The 16,236-nt window shown below is 40.1% G+C and overlaps 3 protein-coding genes across 3 annotated transcripts; 1 reads left to right on the top strand and 2 right to left on the bottom strand.

Moving 5' to 3' along the window:
* Positions 1-2,171: 2,171 nt before the first annotated feature.
* Positions 2,172-5,766, bottom strand: LOC146468949 (uncharacterized). The gene is made up of 5 exons (XM_085124063.1): positions 5,542-5,766; positions 4,828-5,038; positions 4,024-4,120; positions 2,887-2,983; positions 2,172-2,327 (listed from the first exon to the last, which is right to left on the bottom strand). Exons 1-5 carry the CDS (start codon positions 5,622-5,624, stop codon positions 2,324-2,326), a joined length of 492 nt encoding a protein of 163 aa, XP_084980189.1. The 5' UTR covers positions 5,625-5,766; the 3' UTR covers positions 2,172-2,323.
* LOC146468948 (uncharacterized) lies at positions 5,764-11,267 on the bottom strand. The gene is made up of 3 exons (XM_085124079.1): positions 11,135-11,267; positions 8,824-8,884; positions 5,764-8,319 (listed from the first exon to the last, which is right to left on the bottom strand). The coding sequence occupies exons 1-3, from the start codon at positions 11,227-11,229 to the stop codon at positions 5,764-5,766; spliced, it is 2,712 nt and encodes a 903-aa protein (XP_084980205.1). The 5' UTR covers positions 11,230-11,267.
* Positions 11,268-14,117: 2,850 nt separating this feature from the next.
* On the top strand, positions 14,118-15,291 carry LOC146468947 (DNA oxidative demethylase ALKBH2-like). Its single transcript, XM_085124032.1, has one exon. It carries the CDS (start codon positions 14,197-14,199, stop codon positions 14,998-15,000), a length of 804 nt encoding a protein of 267 aa, XP_084980158.1. The 5' UTR covers positions 14,118-14,196; the 3' UTR covers positions 15,001-15,291.
* The last annotated feature ends 945 nt before the right edge of the window (positions 15,292-16,236 follow it).

Here is a 16,236-nt window from a genome sequence, read left to right as displayed (position 1 = left end):
TGGCAGTTTACCGTTGCATTTGGTGTACAGCATATCAGCGTGTGGCGTTGCTTTGGAGACGTTTCCTGGGCTCCAAGACTTGGGTTCGTCAGGATTAGCGTCTTCGGATGTATGTCAGGCTCACAAAGAGTCAGTTTCGTCCACTGATAATAAAGACCTTTAGAGGTACGAGACTGAGTATGGGTACGAATTTCGAATCCGTTACGTCCCCAATACTCACAGTCTTCCTTGTTGCTCACAAGGAGACACTAGAAACGAGAATGGTGTTACAAGTGATTAACTGACGAACGCGAGCCTTCGGGACAGTTTTTCGTTATAAGTGTTGGGGTCTCCGGTCTCCAGTTGCGATGTATACGTAATTTTCAATGCATTCTCCTTTGAGAGCCAAAATTCACACTCTGTACTTTGGACAGGCTCTCGGTCTGTCTGCCTGGTGCCCGTGGTGGGGGAGGGAAGGGGGGATAGTCTTCGGAATTTTTGGTGAGGGGTGTACGGCATGGTTCTTCATACCCTAACCCTATTTCAGAGCAAAACATGCTTTTAGACCAGGGCCTGGTTGCTCAAGGAGCCGATAACGTCATCCAGTGGATAAATCGCTATTCAGCGCATACTAATACAGTTTATCCAATGGATTGCGACTTATCCACTGGGCCTGACCTCGAAAATTCGTTTATAAATTATTTATAAATTGTGTACAGTTGAGAGGAATCACATTAATTTTACAACTATATACAAACTTTTTAATAAAAAGGATGAGAAGTTCTAGACGGCGTCTGAGGTTTTCATTTATACTAGGGCTAAGATTATAGTTCTGCATTAAAAGTTGCCCAGGGGAGAGATTTATAAGGGTATTGTAGGACCCGATGAACCATGACAAAATTTCCTGATAAAATTTAATATTTACAGGGCAAGAAAACGTTGAAATTTTAGAAAGAAACGTGAACAACAAGCAAGAACTCCTTTCTCCGGAGTCATGAGATTCCATCCAAGACCACAACTCTGTTGACGAACATTGCAACAGAGGAAACAATTATTTCCAAGACTATTCTTACGAGTAACATCCATACATAAAGTCATGATTTTGGAACAAATTGGGAACTGAACAAATTGGGAACTCGTGACAAAATTAATCACCTCGGAGCCTTTCAAACGCAGGTTATGATTGGCTTTTTTACACACAATAACTTAACGCCGATTGGCTCTCTAGTAATTTTCACGTGAACTCCGGCTTATCTTTGCTTGCAATAGGAAAGATTGCGTGACGAGCGAAAAGAGCGTCTGCAAGGAAGGGTAACTGTCATACTGACCTGATACACAAACAGCGAACATTTAATAATAGAGTTTGAGTCGGAAATGTGTTCATAATTAATATTTTGGGCTGTGCGGAAATCTTAGATGATGACCATTCTCCCTCCCCCACACCCCCTGGGAGGTATGCAGGTATATAAAACGATGGAGAGTTGAAAAGACCGTTTACAGGTTTAAAAATAAGTGTTTGAAGACGAGGAGAAGAGGGACAGGGGGTGGGAGGAGAGAAGACAGCACAGGCGACAGAGGACAACATCACCACCACAACAGCTCATGATCAGCTGACATCCACCTTCACCTGCAGAAATTGTGACAAATTCTGCCGTTCCAAGATTGGGCTGTACTGTACAGTAGATACTGCCCAGCCCTTCATAGACCAACCCATTGTGCACTGACCTTTCTCTCAAAACACAGACAGTCACCAATAATGAGGAGAAGAAATATTTTAACTAGTGAAGATTGTGATGTGATCAGGACTGGACAAACAAATTTTGCTTGGTCCATCACCGTGGTATGATCACTGAATCAATTGGCAATTTTAGGGAAGCCAAATTCAAATTCCTGACGCCCTGATAACTGATGAATGTCAAATCCCCCAGAAGAGTAATTGTTTCTCAGTTAATTATAACAAATTTCCAACCCTGGGGGCATAGGTTACCTGGGTATGAATCTAAAAGGGACACCGTCCAGCTTCTTACAGTTGCCATCCCCTTTCTATTTCTGTTTTGTTCGTTTGTTCTCTTTTCCTATCCACCCCAAGCCATCCTGAGAATATTCTAGGCAGTCAGACAGTGGGAAGACAACAGTAACAAAAACCGATATATAATAAAAATAAGATAGGGAGAAAGAGACGGAAACAAAAATGGCAATGTGAAACTTGGGTAAATTTATTGTTACCATTAAAATATTATCGGTAACAGTAATGTTTTAATAAACTTTATGAAAAAGAGAAACAAATTTTAGGAAAACAGGACGTCTTATAAACTCGGCTTCTGTATCATCACTCTGGAATCAGCTATCTGTTAAAAAGAAAACAAGAATAACATGTTTATCAACCGACACCGAAGAAGCTCTGATAACTGATAACTGTCTTCTTCCATTCCAAATTCAAAATCCCCCCATTTTTCTGCAATTCTAAGCAATATCTTTTTCATTTCAACAATCGATCAGTTGTTGTTAAAAAGGTGAAATATTCATCTTGTCAAAACTATAGGGCCAAAGAAAATAGCTAATCCCACGATGGAATTGAACCCTTCTCATTCCAAACACTGGTCAGATGCTCTAATTATGGAGCTACTAGAAACTCATAGTGAAGAAAACCATATAATACTCATCCCGCATACTGCTTAAGGATCGGCAATGTTGAAGGAGTTATTTGGTGGTAAAGAGAGTAAATTTAAAGTTTTTTTTTTATATAATGCTTTATTTTTTAATTCCAAAAGTTAATCTTACTTGTATATTCAGAATACCTCAAAAGAATGAAATAGATTGGGAAACATACATCAACAGATGAATATTCATTGAATGATTATCTATTCATCTAAGTTAGTATTATTAAAAATAGCTTGTATGATTTACCTCCTTGTACTCCACCGTGGAACAACTTGAAAATGAGAAATTGGCTGCCACTGAAATTGTGGATGGTGAGGCGCCCTGTTAAGAGGAATTCTTGGTCCTGTGGTGGTTGCAAAATATTTTAATTAGTTTTAGAATATGAACTATTAACTGACCCACCTCCGAATTTATGACCTTCCATTTTCAAGCGCTGAATTCTTCGTGAAAAACCTATATTCAAGAATATTTTCTGATAATCTTGCAAGAACAAAAATTAGATTTAATTCCATCCTAAAAAGAACTGTAAACATAATAACTTCAGAAATGATTTCACACAGGTGTTTAATGTGTAACTGGTTTCGCTCTTGTTTTGCATGTAGTGAGTGAGGGTATAATAAAAATAAGAATTATAATGATGACAATTAAATAATAATAATAATAATAATAATAATAATAATAATAATAATAATAATAATAATATTAAATAGTAGAATAAATAAGAACTATAAGTATAATTAACACAAATTTCTGCAAGGCTGATCGGACTGCGTAGAAAACTTAACACGACAGCGGCATGATAGAAACCAAACTGAGAATCAACAGAATGCGGCAACCGTGGACAGCTGTTTCGAGCTGGTTGGCTCTCGTCAGCACAGTGTAGCACAGCCAAAAGTAGGACAACTAACGCGAGTCGAGTGGTCTACCAAATGCACGTGGTAGTGATTTCGGACGAGCCCAAATTCAGACATCCGTCCACGTTTTAGCGAGTGACTACGAACAATGAACAAAAGAACTGAAATATCATGTCGCCATGAGCGCAATAAGTTAAATGAGAAAACTAAAACTTTCCTTCATAGGTACATGGCCAAACCATGTTAAAAAGAAGAACAGCATATCGGATCTGAAAAGATCTACGGTCCAAACCATAAAAACAAACAATAAGCAAGGAACCGCACAACGAAAATGCTGCACGTATATGCATGATGTGTGAAAGATCTAATCAGAAATGATTTGGCAAATGTGTAACTCTCTTCGCTCTTATTTTGTAGCGAGTGAATCTATAATAAAAATAAAAATTATAATAATAACAATATAATAATCACAATAAATAGTGGTATAATTCAATAATAATTTTAATGATATGATTTTTAGTCAACAAACCTGCAAAGTTTTGAGGTGGAGCCTGGGGCCTAGGCTGATATCTGGGCCTTAGAAAGTAGGCAGCAGGCTGTTGTACTCGCTGCTGATACTCCAGTCTCTGCAATAAGTATAAAATAAATTTTTCTTACTGTTAGCTAGGCAAGGCATGCAGATGTTCATAGAATGAATGCTGATTTTACCATATTTCAAATTAAATAACAACAGAGAGGGAAATAACGTATAATTATTGTTAATTCATCATATTCATTGTATTAAGGACGGTGCCTACTATTGTTACTACGCATACGTTCTGCGCATCTCGAGCAATCTCGTTTCCAGAGCCCTCGTTACCCTTGTCCAGCGAAGCTGGAAACGTTTCCCACTCCGCTGGACAAGGGTAACAAGGGCTCTGGAAACGAGATTGCATCTCGCGACACTCGGGTTTCCTATGGGTGGTGCCTACTAACACAGGAATATTTTTGCGCAGTTTAAAACTATGCGAAGAAAACAGAACTTAGCAAATGCTTTTGGTATCTCAAAAGAAAATTGGGGGTAACCATGCATTTTTCAGAGATAATTAAGCTTCAATTTAGGAAAAATCCCATACATTGCTTTATATTTTGGCGCTTTTTAGAGATATTATTGCTTAGTTATCTCTGAAAAATGCGTGGTTACCCCCAATTTTCTTTTTGAATTCCAATGGCCCTTGCTTAGGTCTACTTACCCCACATAGTCATAAACTGCACAAAAATACTTCAGTATTAGTAGGCACCGTCCTTAATTAGCACACAAGATCGACAAGGCTGCCTTTGTACCAATACCTACCTTTGCTGCTGGAAGAAATGCCCAGGCCTCAGGATTCAAGCCCCTGGGGCGAAATTCAGTGGCATCAGCATTGAGGTAAGTTTTCTTTGATGTTTGGCTTGTTGCAGGAGTGCTTGTTCTCCTGGTGAATTCATCTCTGTGTAAAACTGGATCTGCTGCCACAGCTCCCTGATTGGGTGTGAACTCCTTGGCATCCGGATTGAAGCAACTGCTAGGATTAAAATCAGTGACATGACAATAACAACGTGATGCATTTGGTATGTGTATGTGCCAAGTTGAGTTACATAAAACTGAATGTCAGGAATAATCATTAACATGACACTACAAGTGATTTTGAAAATGCAAAGAACAGATGTTTGATACTATTAGGTGCAAGGACTTTAAATGTTTGTGTTCTCTTTAGTCTCTTCAAATGAAATCATTCCCACTAATTAAAACTTGGGATTTTGCCTACGGCCCTTAGTGCTTGAAAAACCTCTCTAGCAGCGAGATTTAAAAGCCTAGAGGGAAAGATTAAGTGAAATAGGGATCGAAACAGAATCTGTACCCTTCAGAAGCATGTTACATATAATTTACTGTCAATTAATTTTTACCTAACATTAACCTGGTGATCTATTCACCCTGGAACATCACCAGAACACACATTATTTGATACCTTTAGGTGCGACTGTTAAAATGTTTGAAAAAAAAAATGATAAAATTTTACATGTATACCTGCCGAGAAGGGTAAGTTGATCCGTGAAAGAAGTGTTTGTGTTGTCTTCATTTCCCTTAGGGGACAAATCCCCAGTGAGCATTACTGACTCCTTTGCCGGGACCTGTATAGCTGGAGTAAACTCTGCAGCATCTGGATTTAAGTAGCTCGTGTGGCTATTGACCTGTTGCCCCACTGCATGATCAGTACACCATTTTTTTAGCTCTGGCTCTACTCCATGATCAGACCACATGGTCGATACAGCTGGCACTCAGCTCATGCAGTTCAATGTCGTTGCTGCAGCTGCTGCTGACCTCATGTTCCTCAACATGGTCGATACAGCTGGTACTCAGCTCATGCAGTTCAACATCGTTGCTGCAGTTGCTGCTGATCTCATGCTCCTCCACATGGTCGATGCAGCTGGCACTCAGCTCATGCAGTTCAACGTCGTTGCTGCAGTTGCTGCTGATCTCATGCTCCTCAACATGGTCGATGCAGCTGGCACTCAGCTCATGCAGTTCAATGTCGTTGCTGCAGCTGCTGCTGATCTCATGCTCCACCACATGATCGATACAGCTGGCACTCAGCTCATGCAGTTCAATGTCGTTGCTGCAGTTGCTGCTGATCTCATGCTCCTCCACATGGTCGATGCAGCTGGCACTCAGCTCATGCAGTTTAATGTCGTTGCTGTAGCTGCTGCTGATCTCATGCTCCTCAACATGGTCGATGCAGCTGGCACTCAGCTCATGCAGTTCAATGTCGTTGCTGCAGCTGCTGCTGATCTCATGCTCCACCACATGGTCGATACAGCTGGCACTCAGCTCATGCAGTTCAATGTCGTTGCTGCAGTTGCTGCTGATCTCATGCTCCTCCACATGGTCGATGCAGCTGACACTCAGCTCATGCAGTTTAATGTCGTTGCTGCAGCTGCTGCTGATCTCATGCTCCTCAACATGGTCGATACAGCTGGCACTCAGCTCATGCAGTTCAATGTCGTTGCTGCAGCTGCTGCTGATCTCATGCTCCACCACATGGTCGATACAGCTGGCACTCAGCTCATGCAGTTCAATGTCGTTGCTGCAGCTGCTGCTGACCTCATGTTCCTCAACATGGTCGATACAGCTGGTACTCAGCTCATGCAGTTCAACATCGTTGCTGCAGTTGCTGCTGATCTCATGCTCCTCAACATGGTTGATGCAGCTGGTACTCAGCTCATGCAGTTCAATGTCGTTGCTGCAGCTGCTGCTGATCTCATGCTCCTCCACATGGTCGATACAGCTGGTACTCAGCTCATGCAGTTCAACATCGTTGCTGCAGTTGCTGCTGATCTCATGCTCCTCAACATGATCGATGCAGCTGGTACTCAGCTCATGCAGTTCAATGTCGTTGCTGCAGCTGCTGCTGAACTCATGCTGCTCCATATGGTCGATACAGCTGGTATTCAGCTCATGCAGTTCAACGTCGTTGCTGCAGTTGCTGCTGATCTCATGCTCCTCAACATGGTCGATACAGCTGGCACTCAGCTCATGCAGTTCAATGTCGTTTCTGCAGCTGCTGCTGATCTCATGCTCCACCAGATGGTCGATACAGCTGGCACTCAGCTCATGCAGTTCAATGTCGTTGCTGCAGCTGCTGCTGATCTCATGCTCCTCAACATGGTCGATGCAGCTGGCACTCAGCTCATGCAGTTCAATGTCGTTGCTGCAGCTGCTGCTGATCTCATGCTCCACCACATGGTCGATACAGCTGGTACTCAGCTCATGCAGTTCAATGTCGTTGCTGCAGTTGCTGCTGATCTCATGCTCCTCCACATGGTCGATGCAGCTGGCACTCAGCTCATGCAGTTCAATGTCGTTGCTGCAGCTGCTGCTGATCTCATGCTCCTCCACATGGTCGATGCAGCTGGCACTCAGCTCATGCAGTTCAATGTCGTTGCTGCAGCTGCTGCTGATCTCATGCTCCACCACATGGTCGATACAGCTGGCACTCAGCTCATGCAGTTCAATGTCGTTGCTGCAGTTGCTGCTGATCTCATGCTCCTCCACATGGTCGATGCAGCTGACACTCAGCTCATGCAGTTTAATGTCGTTGCTGCAGCTGCTGCTGATCTCATGCTCCTCAACATGGTCGATACAGCTGGCACTCAGCTCATGCAGTTCAATGTCGTTGCTGCAGCTGCTGCTGATCTCATGCTCCACCACATGGTCGATACAGCTGGCACTCAGCTCATGCAGTTCAATGTCGTTGCTGCAGCTGCTGCTGATCTCATGCTCCTCAACATGGTCGATGCAGCTGGCACTCAGCTCATGCAGTTCAACGTCGTTGCTGCAGCTGCTGCTGATCTCATGCTCCTCCACATGGTCGATGCAGCTGGCACTCAGCTCATGCAGTTCAACGTCGTTGCTGCAGTTGCTGCTGATCTCATGCTCCACCACATGGTCGATGCAGCTGGCACTCAGCTCATGCAGTTTAATGTGGTTGCTGCAGCTGCTGCTGATCTCATGCTCCTCCACATGGTCGATGCAGCTGGTACTCAGCTCATGCAGTTCAATGTCGTTGCTGCAGCTGCTGCTGATCTCATGCTCCTCAACATGGTCGATGCAGCTGGCACTCAGCTCATGCAGTTCAACGTCGTTGCTGCAGCTGCTGAACTCAGGCTGTTCGGCGTAGTCGGTGCAGCTAGGGGAAAGCTGATGCGTTTCGACTTCAGTGCAGCTAGTGGAGAGGTCATGCTGTTCACTGGAGCAGTCCCCTATAGTTCGACCAACACAGCCTTTTCTGACCTGTGAGTCCACAACCTGCATGTTAGGAGGAGTGTTGTTTTTCACTAACTCTGCGGCAGGGTTGGTGTTTATACTTTAATTCACCGTCGCCTTGCTTATGAATATAATTTGGATTTGGTGATTACATGCGGTGAAGAAGAGTTATGTTGATCTACAATATATTGCTTAGCTTTTTTGCATATCATGATTTTTTGCAATGAATACAGATTGAATGGCCGAGCTGTATCTGATTGGCCTAAGTGTATCGAGATATTTATTTCTATCCACTTTACTGCAAATTCAATTTACGTTCTTAGAATGAATAAAAAAAAGGATAGCGTATGTCTATTTGCAAGTCGGGACAAAATCTCCTTCCGAGTGACAGACAGCTATTTGTCGTTTATAAGAGATGCTAATACATTTCTGAGCTAAAACTTTTCGCCGGCTCATTTGAAAAATGTATTGTTCTAAATCGTTAAAGCATTTTTGCTCTTTGTTTCCTTGTTATAATGGTGAAACTGAAATACGAAAATCACTTACCGTTAGGTCTTGGACAATGCCTATCCTGGCGTCGTCGGTTTGGTTAAGATTATTACCCGAGCTGAAAGTTAGACATAATGTCATGAAGTTAATGCTTGTCATCCAGTTTCGTCGTTGAAATATTAGATTTTTAAAAAGTCACAAACTAAGATACTTTTGTTTGTTTCTTTACGTCTCTTTATTCTTTTATTTCATTCTGTAATTTAGTTTCTCTTTTAAAAATTCTTGGATTCTTCTGGATCTAGTGAAGTGACCCGAAAACGTTAGCTTAAAATTTAAGAAAGTGAGCATGACTGGTTTGTTGTCTTCGGTCCATATATTCCTTAACAGCTCCCCTGATACGGCCAAAAACGGTAGACGCATAATTTTACTATTAATTTTTCAGCCTTGACGGAATGAAATCAAAGATGACTGATATCTTTACGGCTTAGGTTTACAAAACTGTTTTGCCTGAAAATTTTCTGTTACAGACGCCAGAAACGCCTGGGAGCTTGTCTATTTTTACTTTTGCTGTTAAAACCGATGAAAATCGCACAGGAGCTATTTACTTGAGCGAAAGAAAAAACGTCACTAAGAAGACTTAGCGAGCGGGATCCGTTTCTTAAATTTCCTTACTGAAACCGTACAATGATAAAAAAATATTACCTTGTGACTGAATGATTCCTTTTCCCATTCTCAGTAATGTTTTGAAACGTGTTACTTAGAAACTGTGTAGTTAAAATAAACACGCTCCAGAAAGGTCCGAAAAACATCTCGCTGGACGGTAGAAAACTTTTCAATTTCCATTAGTTACATGGCAGACGTCATAATTGTTTTATTCGTCACTGACGCGAATGACCCTGATGAGCCCGCGGTTTTGTCCACGATCTTTGTGGAGCTCACAGTTACTGTCAACGAACAACTCCTCGGTAAATTGAATATTTGTTGAATAAATAGAAGAGGAAGCAGTTGTCGCAATAGAAAACTGAAGGCATGAATAAGGTGTAGGTTGTAAGGTGTAGTTGGAAATTTAATTGTTTATTGGTCATTTAATTTTAAATTTGTTTTCCGTTTGCGCGAGCGCGCATCTCTACACGTTTTCTCAACCGCAGTAGTGATTCAACGGTTCACAATGAGTCGATTATACAGCCTATAGAAGGGAAATTAAACTTGATCCTCGGCTTTGTTGAGGCATAAAGTTCACAAAAATGTATTTTTAACACAAAATCTAGCTTTGGCTAAGCCACGACCTAATGTCAGTTTTCGACGCATTCATAATGTAAGTTTTCGAGATAGCTAAGCTGCGCCGGACTGATTTTTTTTCTCATGAATTAGCGCATCTGACATGAACATTTAATCATTAGTGCATTAATATTAGTTTGGTTGTATTATGTGCCCTGCCTGCTTATAGCATTTCCCCTTAATTTTAAGCCTCCTTGTGCGCAAACTCCGTGAAATTAAGATCTTGAGCGCAGTGTTGAACATTAATTTCCGGCCATAAGCAAAGATGAATGGTGTAAGAACGGGTTGCATCTATGAAAAGAAAAAGGTTCCAGCTCTTTGGAGTTTCAATTATTGATAACAAGTAACTCCTTGGAAAATCAATAACGTTTTGCCAAAATCGGGGAAGAGAGGGTCTTAGTAATGGGTTGCTGCACGTGTGAATAAGGCGAAGTAAGACATTTCTGTGTTTTCTTCAGCGTTTAGGCTGATTTAAAATATCTTTAACATGCGTGCGCAAGGACGAGTTTGTTAACACTTTTGTTTGAACAGTTCGCAAAGGAATAAATGTGATGGTACATTTTTTCTTTTTGCTCTAAATTTATTGTGAAAAAAGAGAAAAACTAAAGCAGGTTGCGCATACTAAGTAGGTATTTAAACATCACCAGTTTCAATGTGTTGTCGGTTTTGTGCCTGTTTTTGTTTTGCTTTGTTGTTGTTGTTTTTTGTCGCTCATCGTGTACCCTATGGTGTCAGTGTTTTTATTGCTTACGCCATTTTTGCTCCCTTACTCATAAGCCTGGCAATGATGTATGCAGAGTTTTACGTTGCTAGGTTACGGATAAAAAAATTTCTCGCCAGAATCAAAGTTAATGGACTCTAGAACTGCTGACATCTACCAAAAGTTGTCTTCAAATCGTTTGCCAATTTTTCTGCATACGCAACAATGTCGATACAGCTAATCCAATTTGCTTTCTTTGGTAAAACCAATGGAAGTCACGCCGACACGCACAAAGTTTACTCGTGAGTCACGGGGAAAAGCTTGATCAATTTACAAGTGTGAGCCATCTTTGTATTTTTTTTAAAATCGGAAACCGAAAAATATAATTACCTTGTGCTCGTGTCTTCTCTTTTCCACTTCTCCGTAATTTCTGTTACTAACTTTTTACTTAATATGAATACACTCCAGAAAGGAGCGAAAAACATCTCTATCGAGTACAGGAAAATGTTCAACTACCATTAGTTACGTCACAAACTTTATTTAATAATCATTAATAATCATATTACACATCATTGACTGTAATTAGAACACTGAGCCCGCAGTTTTTGTCAATCTTCTCTGCGGAGTTCTCAGTTTTTTGTTATCTTCTCTCAGTAAATAACTCTTTTTATCCGGTAAATCGAGGAGCAGAGGGTGAGGTACTAAACGAACTGCGCGTATAAATAAAGCAAATTTGGAGCGTTAATTATTTTTGACAGTTGAGATTTCCTTCACGTGTACGTTTGCTTGCCTAGCTCTGTAGTTTTTTTAAAAAGTTTTTATAACTTCTATATTTTTACTGGTTTAAGATCAGGTTCAAAATAGTTTTAATTGAACTGATGTTTAACACTGATCGCCCAAATGACAAGTTTTACTTTCTGATGATTCTGACTCGAAATAAAAAAAGTATTTAAGTCATGTACATGTACTTTTTATACCAAATCCATCCAAGGTTTACTGTATGCTCTCGCGTGTGTCCAACATACTGAATTCTGTTTGTATTTATATTGTCCTCAATAAGCACTATGGTGCTAAACACACTGACACTTTAAATAATAGAGTGACTTTCATTGTAAATATTGAGTTCTTGTTTGAATAAATTTTCCTAGATTTCAGTGATAAGTGATTCTTTCTTGGGTGGTTGTGATCCTCCCCAAGCCTTCTTCAGTTCTTCTCTTTGTTTTTGATGTTGTTTATGGCTCACAGTCAGCTCACTATGTACAAGTTGTATGCTAAGAACAAGAGAATGCAAAATGTTGGTGTTTGTGTGAACCTAGGCTAACAAAAATTCTGCTTTCTTTTTGGCAAGCCACACAGATTTAAATAAATCTGCATCTTTTTGCTTCATCAAAAGTACCTTTCAATATTTTCTTAATATGTATTTAGCTTTCTAAGTTGTTGTTTTAGTTTCCTTTTTGTTAATCAGTGTCAATTTGTGCAACTTTAATCATTTACCGGCTGACAAAACTAAAAGAGAAAAATCTGTATCCTGTAACCTAGCTAGCTATTATATGGCAAGGTAGTCTTGAGGTAGATGCGCGCGTTCTGATTGGCCCTTTCTTGGTCGGGATTTTACCATACGGACCGTTTCCATGGAAGTGGTCATAAGCCGTGTATTTTTGTTTACGACAAGCGGCAAATTTGAAAATTTGCAGCTAAAACTGCGCAAAGAAAACCTGAAAATACTTTCATTCTTCGCAAAGAAACTACCCAAAAGACTGATTCCGACATGGACGAAGAAGAATATCATTTACAAAGCAAATTTTACTATCCCGAAAATCTAGAAACCTCATGAAGCGGGCATCTGCGAAAGCCGAGGAAGCCATTGAGGATTTTATAAACAAACAGAAAAGTGAAAACACAAAAGGAAGAAGTCTACTGATAAGAACACTCTACTCCGCTTTATTGAAGCTAATGGCTCGAATAGTCAAACAATTGAAAGCCTACCTTCGTCCGAGCTTGATCACCTTTTGTCAATTTTTTTTTATGAACGTACGCAGGAAAAATGGTGAATACGAGCCAGCAACATTTTCCAGTTTTCAGCGCAATATTCCCCGGTACGGCCCTCGCGCTCGGTTAGTGAGAGGTTAGCATCAATGTTTGTAAATTATGGTTGATAGTATAATTATAAAATACTGTAAATGTTTGTACCTTAATTGCATGTAAAATTATTTACAAATTAAAAAAATAAATATCTGTCCTTTCCTCTTAGAGGGTATTGGTCAGAATCTGAATAAAATCTAACGTATGAAAATACATAAATGTTAGTAAGTCCATTTAGAACTTTATACAAAAATACCACATCAAATAAAAATCGTGCTCGTGACTCGTGAATTAACACAGGCAACCCAAGGAAAATCCAAGAACAAATGTAACCGTTTCATTTCAATTGGAAAGCCACGCAATCTCAGCATTACGATACATGCTAAGAGGCAGTTTCTTCTCCTCAGAGCCATGGTAAAAACACGGCAACAATCCCAGTACATTTTCACCACGACACATGATCATTGAAAACTGACCTTATGTGCAAATTGCGCCTTACCGAGTACCAGAAGGTCAGTGGTCGCTGATGATACTCCTGTCTCAAGCCAAATCTACGTCAACAAAAATTAATGGGTTATAATCTTCAAACCTGTTTCACATGGGAAAACAGTATGTTCTTCCCTGCTGGTAAATAAATTGGTGTGACGTACATATGGCCCCTTTCCCCCCTCCCCCCCAAAAAATAAAAAATAATAAAAAAAAAAAACATTGATTGAATTTTTCTTGGATATGGGCCGCGGGAATGATGTTAAGGCTGGAATTTCTGATTTTAATGACGTGTTGTCCATCTGGCAATATGAAGCCTCATCCTTATCTTCGCGGTGGAAGGACACGGGAACTTGCTAAAACGCATTAAATCAACAAAAAGATCGCATAAACAGCAACTACTACACTATGGAAGTACGGTAAAACATATTTATTGCAAGATGTATTTTATTTCTGTGTCCTTCGACTAATTTATGAAAATCCCAATGTTTTTCGCAAAAACCGCTATTAAATCACCGCCGATGTATTGGGGTAACGTTCTCTTATATCGAGCTTGGCTGTCCTGTGGCATTGAGGCTTTTTCTGGCAAATGAGTGGAAAGCTTCATCGGGGTAGTAGAAAGGTTTAAAACTGCTATTCACGTAAGTTTAAATTCGTTGCACAGAATTGGAGTCAGTGATATATGCAATTGTTGACGTTTTGACACAGCACTGTTGTGAGAGGTCGTTTCGCTGTCCAAACCCATCGGCAGAAGTAGGTACGTCATGTAAGAGTCATCTAGCAGACCACAAGTACTCCCGTCAGAAGGTACTCTTTAGGAGCCTCGTACTTTGGTTTCTTGTGGAGCTCTAAGCGAGACCAAAGACCAGGAAATTTGTGAGAAAATGATTGAGTCCTACTTTTTTAAAACAGAATCAAAATGTAGAAAACACAAGCTGAACGAGGAAGAAACGACGAATGAATGTGATCATTTGAAAAGGCCGTATATCGTGAGTGATAGTTCGGCCAGTCAATCTACCTCAAAGTCAAAACTGTCATTTCTTGAAAATATTGTTGGAAAACAAGACCTCCAGTGGAAGAGGATCACTGCAGAAAACTTGAATCTTGATTATGGTAAACTTTTCACCAAAACTGAGGCTGATGCTTTGTTCCAAGAAGCAGAGAAAGTGATAAAGTACAATTCCAACAGCAAAGTATTTGTTCATGGCAAATGGCACAAGGTCCCAAGAAAGCAAACCGCCTATGGAGATACAGGCCTAACATATACTTTTTCTGGTGCAACAGTTACTGCACAACCATGGGACAATGCTCCTTTCCTGAAAAATATCAGTGATATGGTGTCCTCGTTGACAGGCCATCAGTTCAACTTTGTTCTTGTAAACAGATACAATGATGGTAATGACCACATGGGAGAACACAGAGATGATGAGGCTGATTTGGTCCCCAATAGTGCTATAGCATCTGTTTCATTGGGTCAGGCTAGAGACTTTGTATTCCGTCATGCAGATGCTAGGGGTAGTGGCGCTAAAAGGAAAATTGATCCAGTTAAGATTGAACTGTCTCATGGGAGTCTGCTGATGATGAACTATCCCACAAATGTTTATTGGTTTCATTCCCTTCCAGTGCGCAAGAAGGCAATACTTCCTCGAATTAATTTGACGTTTAGAGAAATGGTTGTAAAAAAGTGAAACCTCCCTTTAATATTGATCAAACCTGAAGTTTTTTGCAGTGACAAATTTAAGTTGATCATTGGTGTGCATAATTTGTGTGCACACTTGAGCTTGTCAGGGTTTTTATTGGTTGATAAACTGGCCAAGTTAGTGACCAGTCTATTTTTGTCGTTTTTTCATAACTCAGTGACTGATCTATTAATCTTTTAACCCCTAATGTCAGAGAACAAATTCTCCTATGTTGTCCCAAGACTTTTGTTATAAAACTACCGGGGAGAAGTTATTAAAAAATTATATCAAGAAAATTGACCTTGGATGATCATATCCTTTGATTAATTCTTCTGACCTTGGAATAAGCATGAATAAGCATTGATATTTCAAGGAGAATTTTTATGTTGATCACTGTCAGGGCTTAAAGGGTTAATTCAACAATGAATGTTGGTAGAAGTTGTTTAGTTTCTGTTTTGGTTTGTGTTATTGATGATTTTCCACATTAACAAACAAGCCACACTCCAAGTTTAGAAGGTGAAATTTTGGAAACATTTTTTTTCCAATCGTTCACAGTTGTGGGATGATTGAGTTAATACTCATTAAGTTGATGAGCATTCAGATCAGAGATGCTGCAAAAATCTATGTAAAGCGGTGGAGAATCCTTTTCTGTTGACCTCCAGCTGTTCCAGAAATATGGCTAAAAGATCTGTCGACAAAGGCAATAATATATAGAACAGATAACTAAAATGGCTCGATTTGATATGAGCTACTAAACTTGCAGAAGCTGGCAATAACTAAGATGTTGTTCCTTTATAGTTTCATGCAGTACTTGTCATTGTGTAGCTAAATTGGCTTCATGTCGGTCTCAAAAGGGGTAATTCATGGAAATAATAGCACTTGTTCTAAACGTTCGTGCAGGTTTAAGCCATACCCCTGATTTTGAACAATTTTATTTTTTTGGGGGCAAAACGGTGCAGCTTATCTGCCAGTTTTGACGGTTTGAAAATCATAACTTCCTTGCGGCAGTAGCCAATCAAATTATGTGCTTACCTATAAAATCTGTCAAAATTTGTCAATCACTGGGATTTGTTTGCTATAACCTTGCACAATCTTGACCAATGTGTTGAATTGAAAGGTCATACATGTGACTGTCTTGATATTAGCTCTTACTGATCACAGCATTACTATATAAGTCTACATTTACCATTTTTGACAACCAGCTGTGGTCATGAATAAAGATGTTTTTGTTTTTGCTATATGTCT

Source organism: Pavona decussata, unplaced genomic scaffold (assembly GCF_977016875.1).
Source record: "Pavona decussata unplaced genomic scaffold, jaPavDecu1.1 SCAFFOLD_128, whole genome shotgun sequence".
NCBI classification, from domain to species: domain Eukaryota; kingdom Metazoa; phylum Cnidaria; class Anthozoa; order Scleractinia; family Agariciidae; genus Pavona; species Pavona decussata.
The sequence above is the reverse complement of the archived record's forward strand: the minus strand, read 5'-3'. Positions and strand labels throughout refer to the sequence as shown.

Coding starts and splice junctions, on each gene's coding strand:
- LOC146468949 (XM_085124063.1), bottom strand. CDS start 5,624: ATGCTCACTGGGGATTTGTCCCCTAAGGGAAATGAAGACAACACAAAC. Junction 5,039..5,541: donor CAACTTACCCTTCTCGGCAG/GTATACATGTAA, acceptor TTTTAATCCTAG/CAGTTGCTTCAATCCGGATG. Junction 4,121..4,827: donor CATTTCTTCCAGCAGCAAAG/GTAGGTATTGGT, acceptor TACTTATTGCAG/AGACTGGAGTATCAGCAGCG.
- LOC146468948 (XM_085124079.1), bottom strand. CDS start 11,229: ATGTTTTTCGCTCCTTTCTGGAGTGTATTCATATTAAGTAAAAAGTTA. Junction 8,885..11,134: donor AGAGAAGACACGAGCACAAG/GTAATTATATTT, acceptor TCTAACTTTCAG/CTCGGGTAATAATCTTAACC. Junction 8,320..8,823: donor GCATTGTCCAAGACCTAACG/GTAAGTGATTTT, acceptor CCTAACATGCAG/GTTGTGGACTCACAGGTCAG.
- LOC146468947 (XM_085124032.1), top strand. CDS start 14,197: ATGATTGAGTCCTACTTTTTTAAAACAGAATCAAAATGTAGAAAACAC.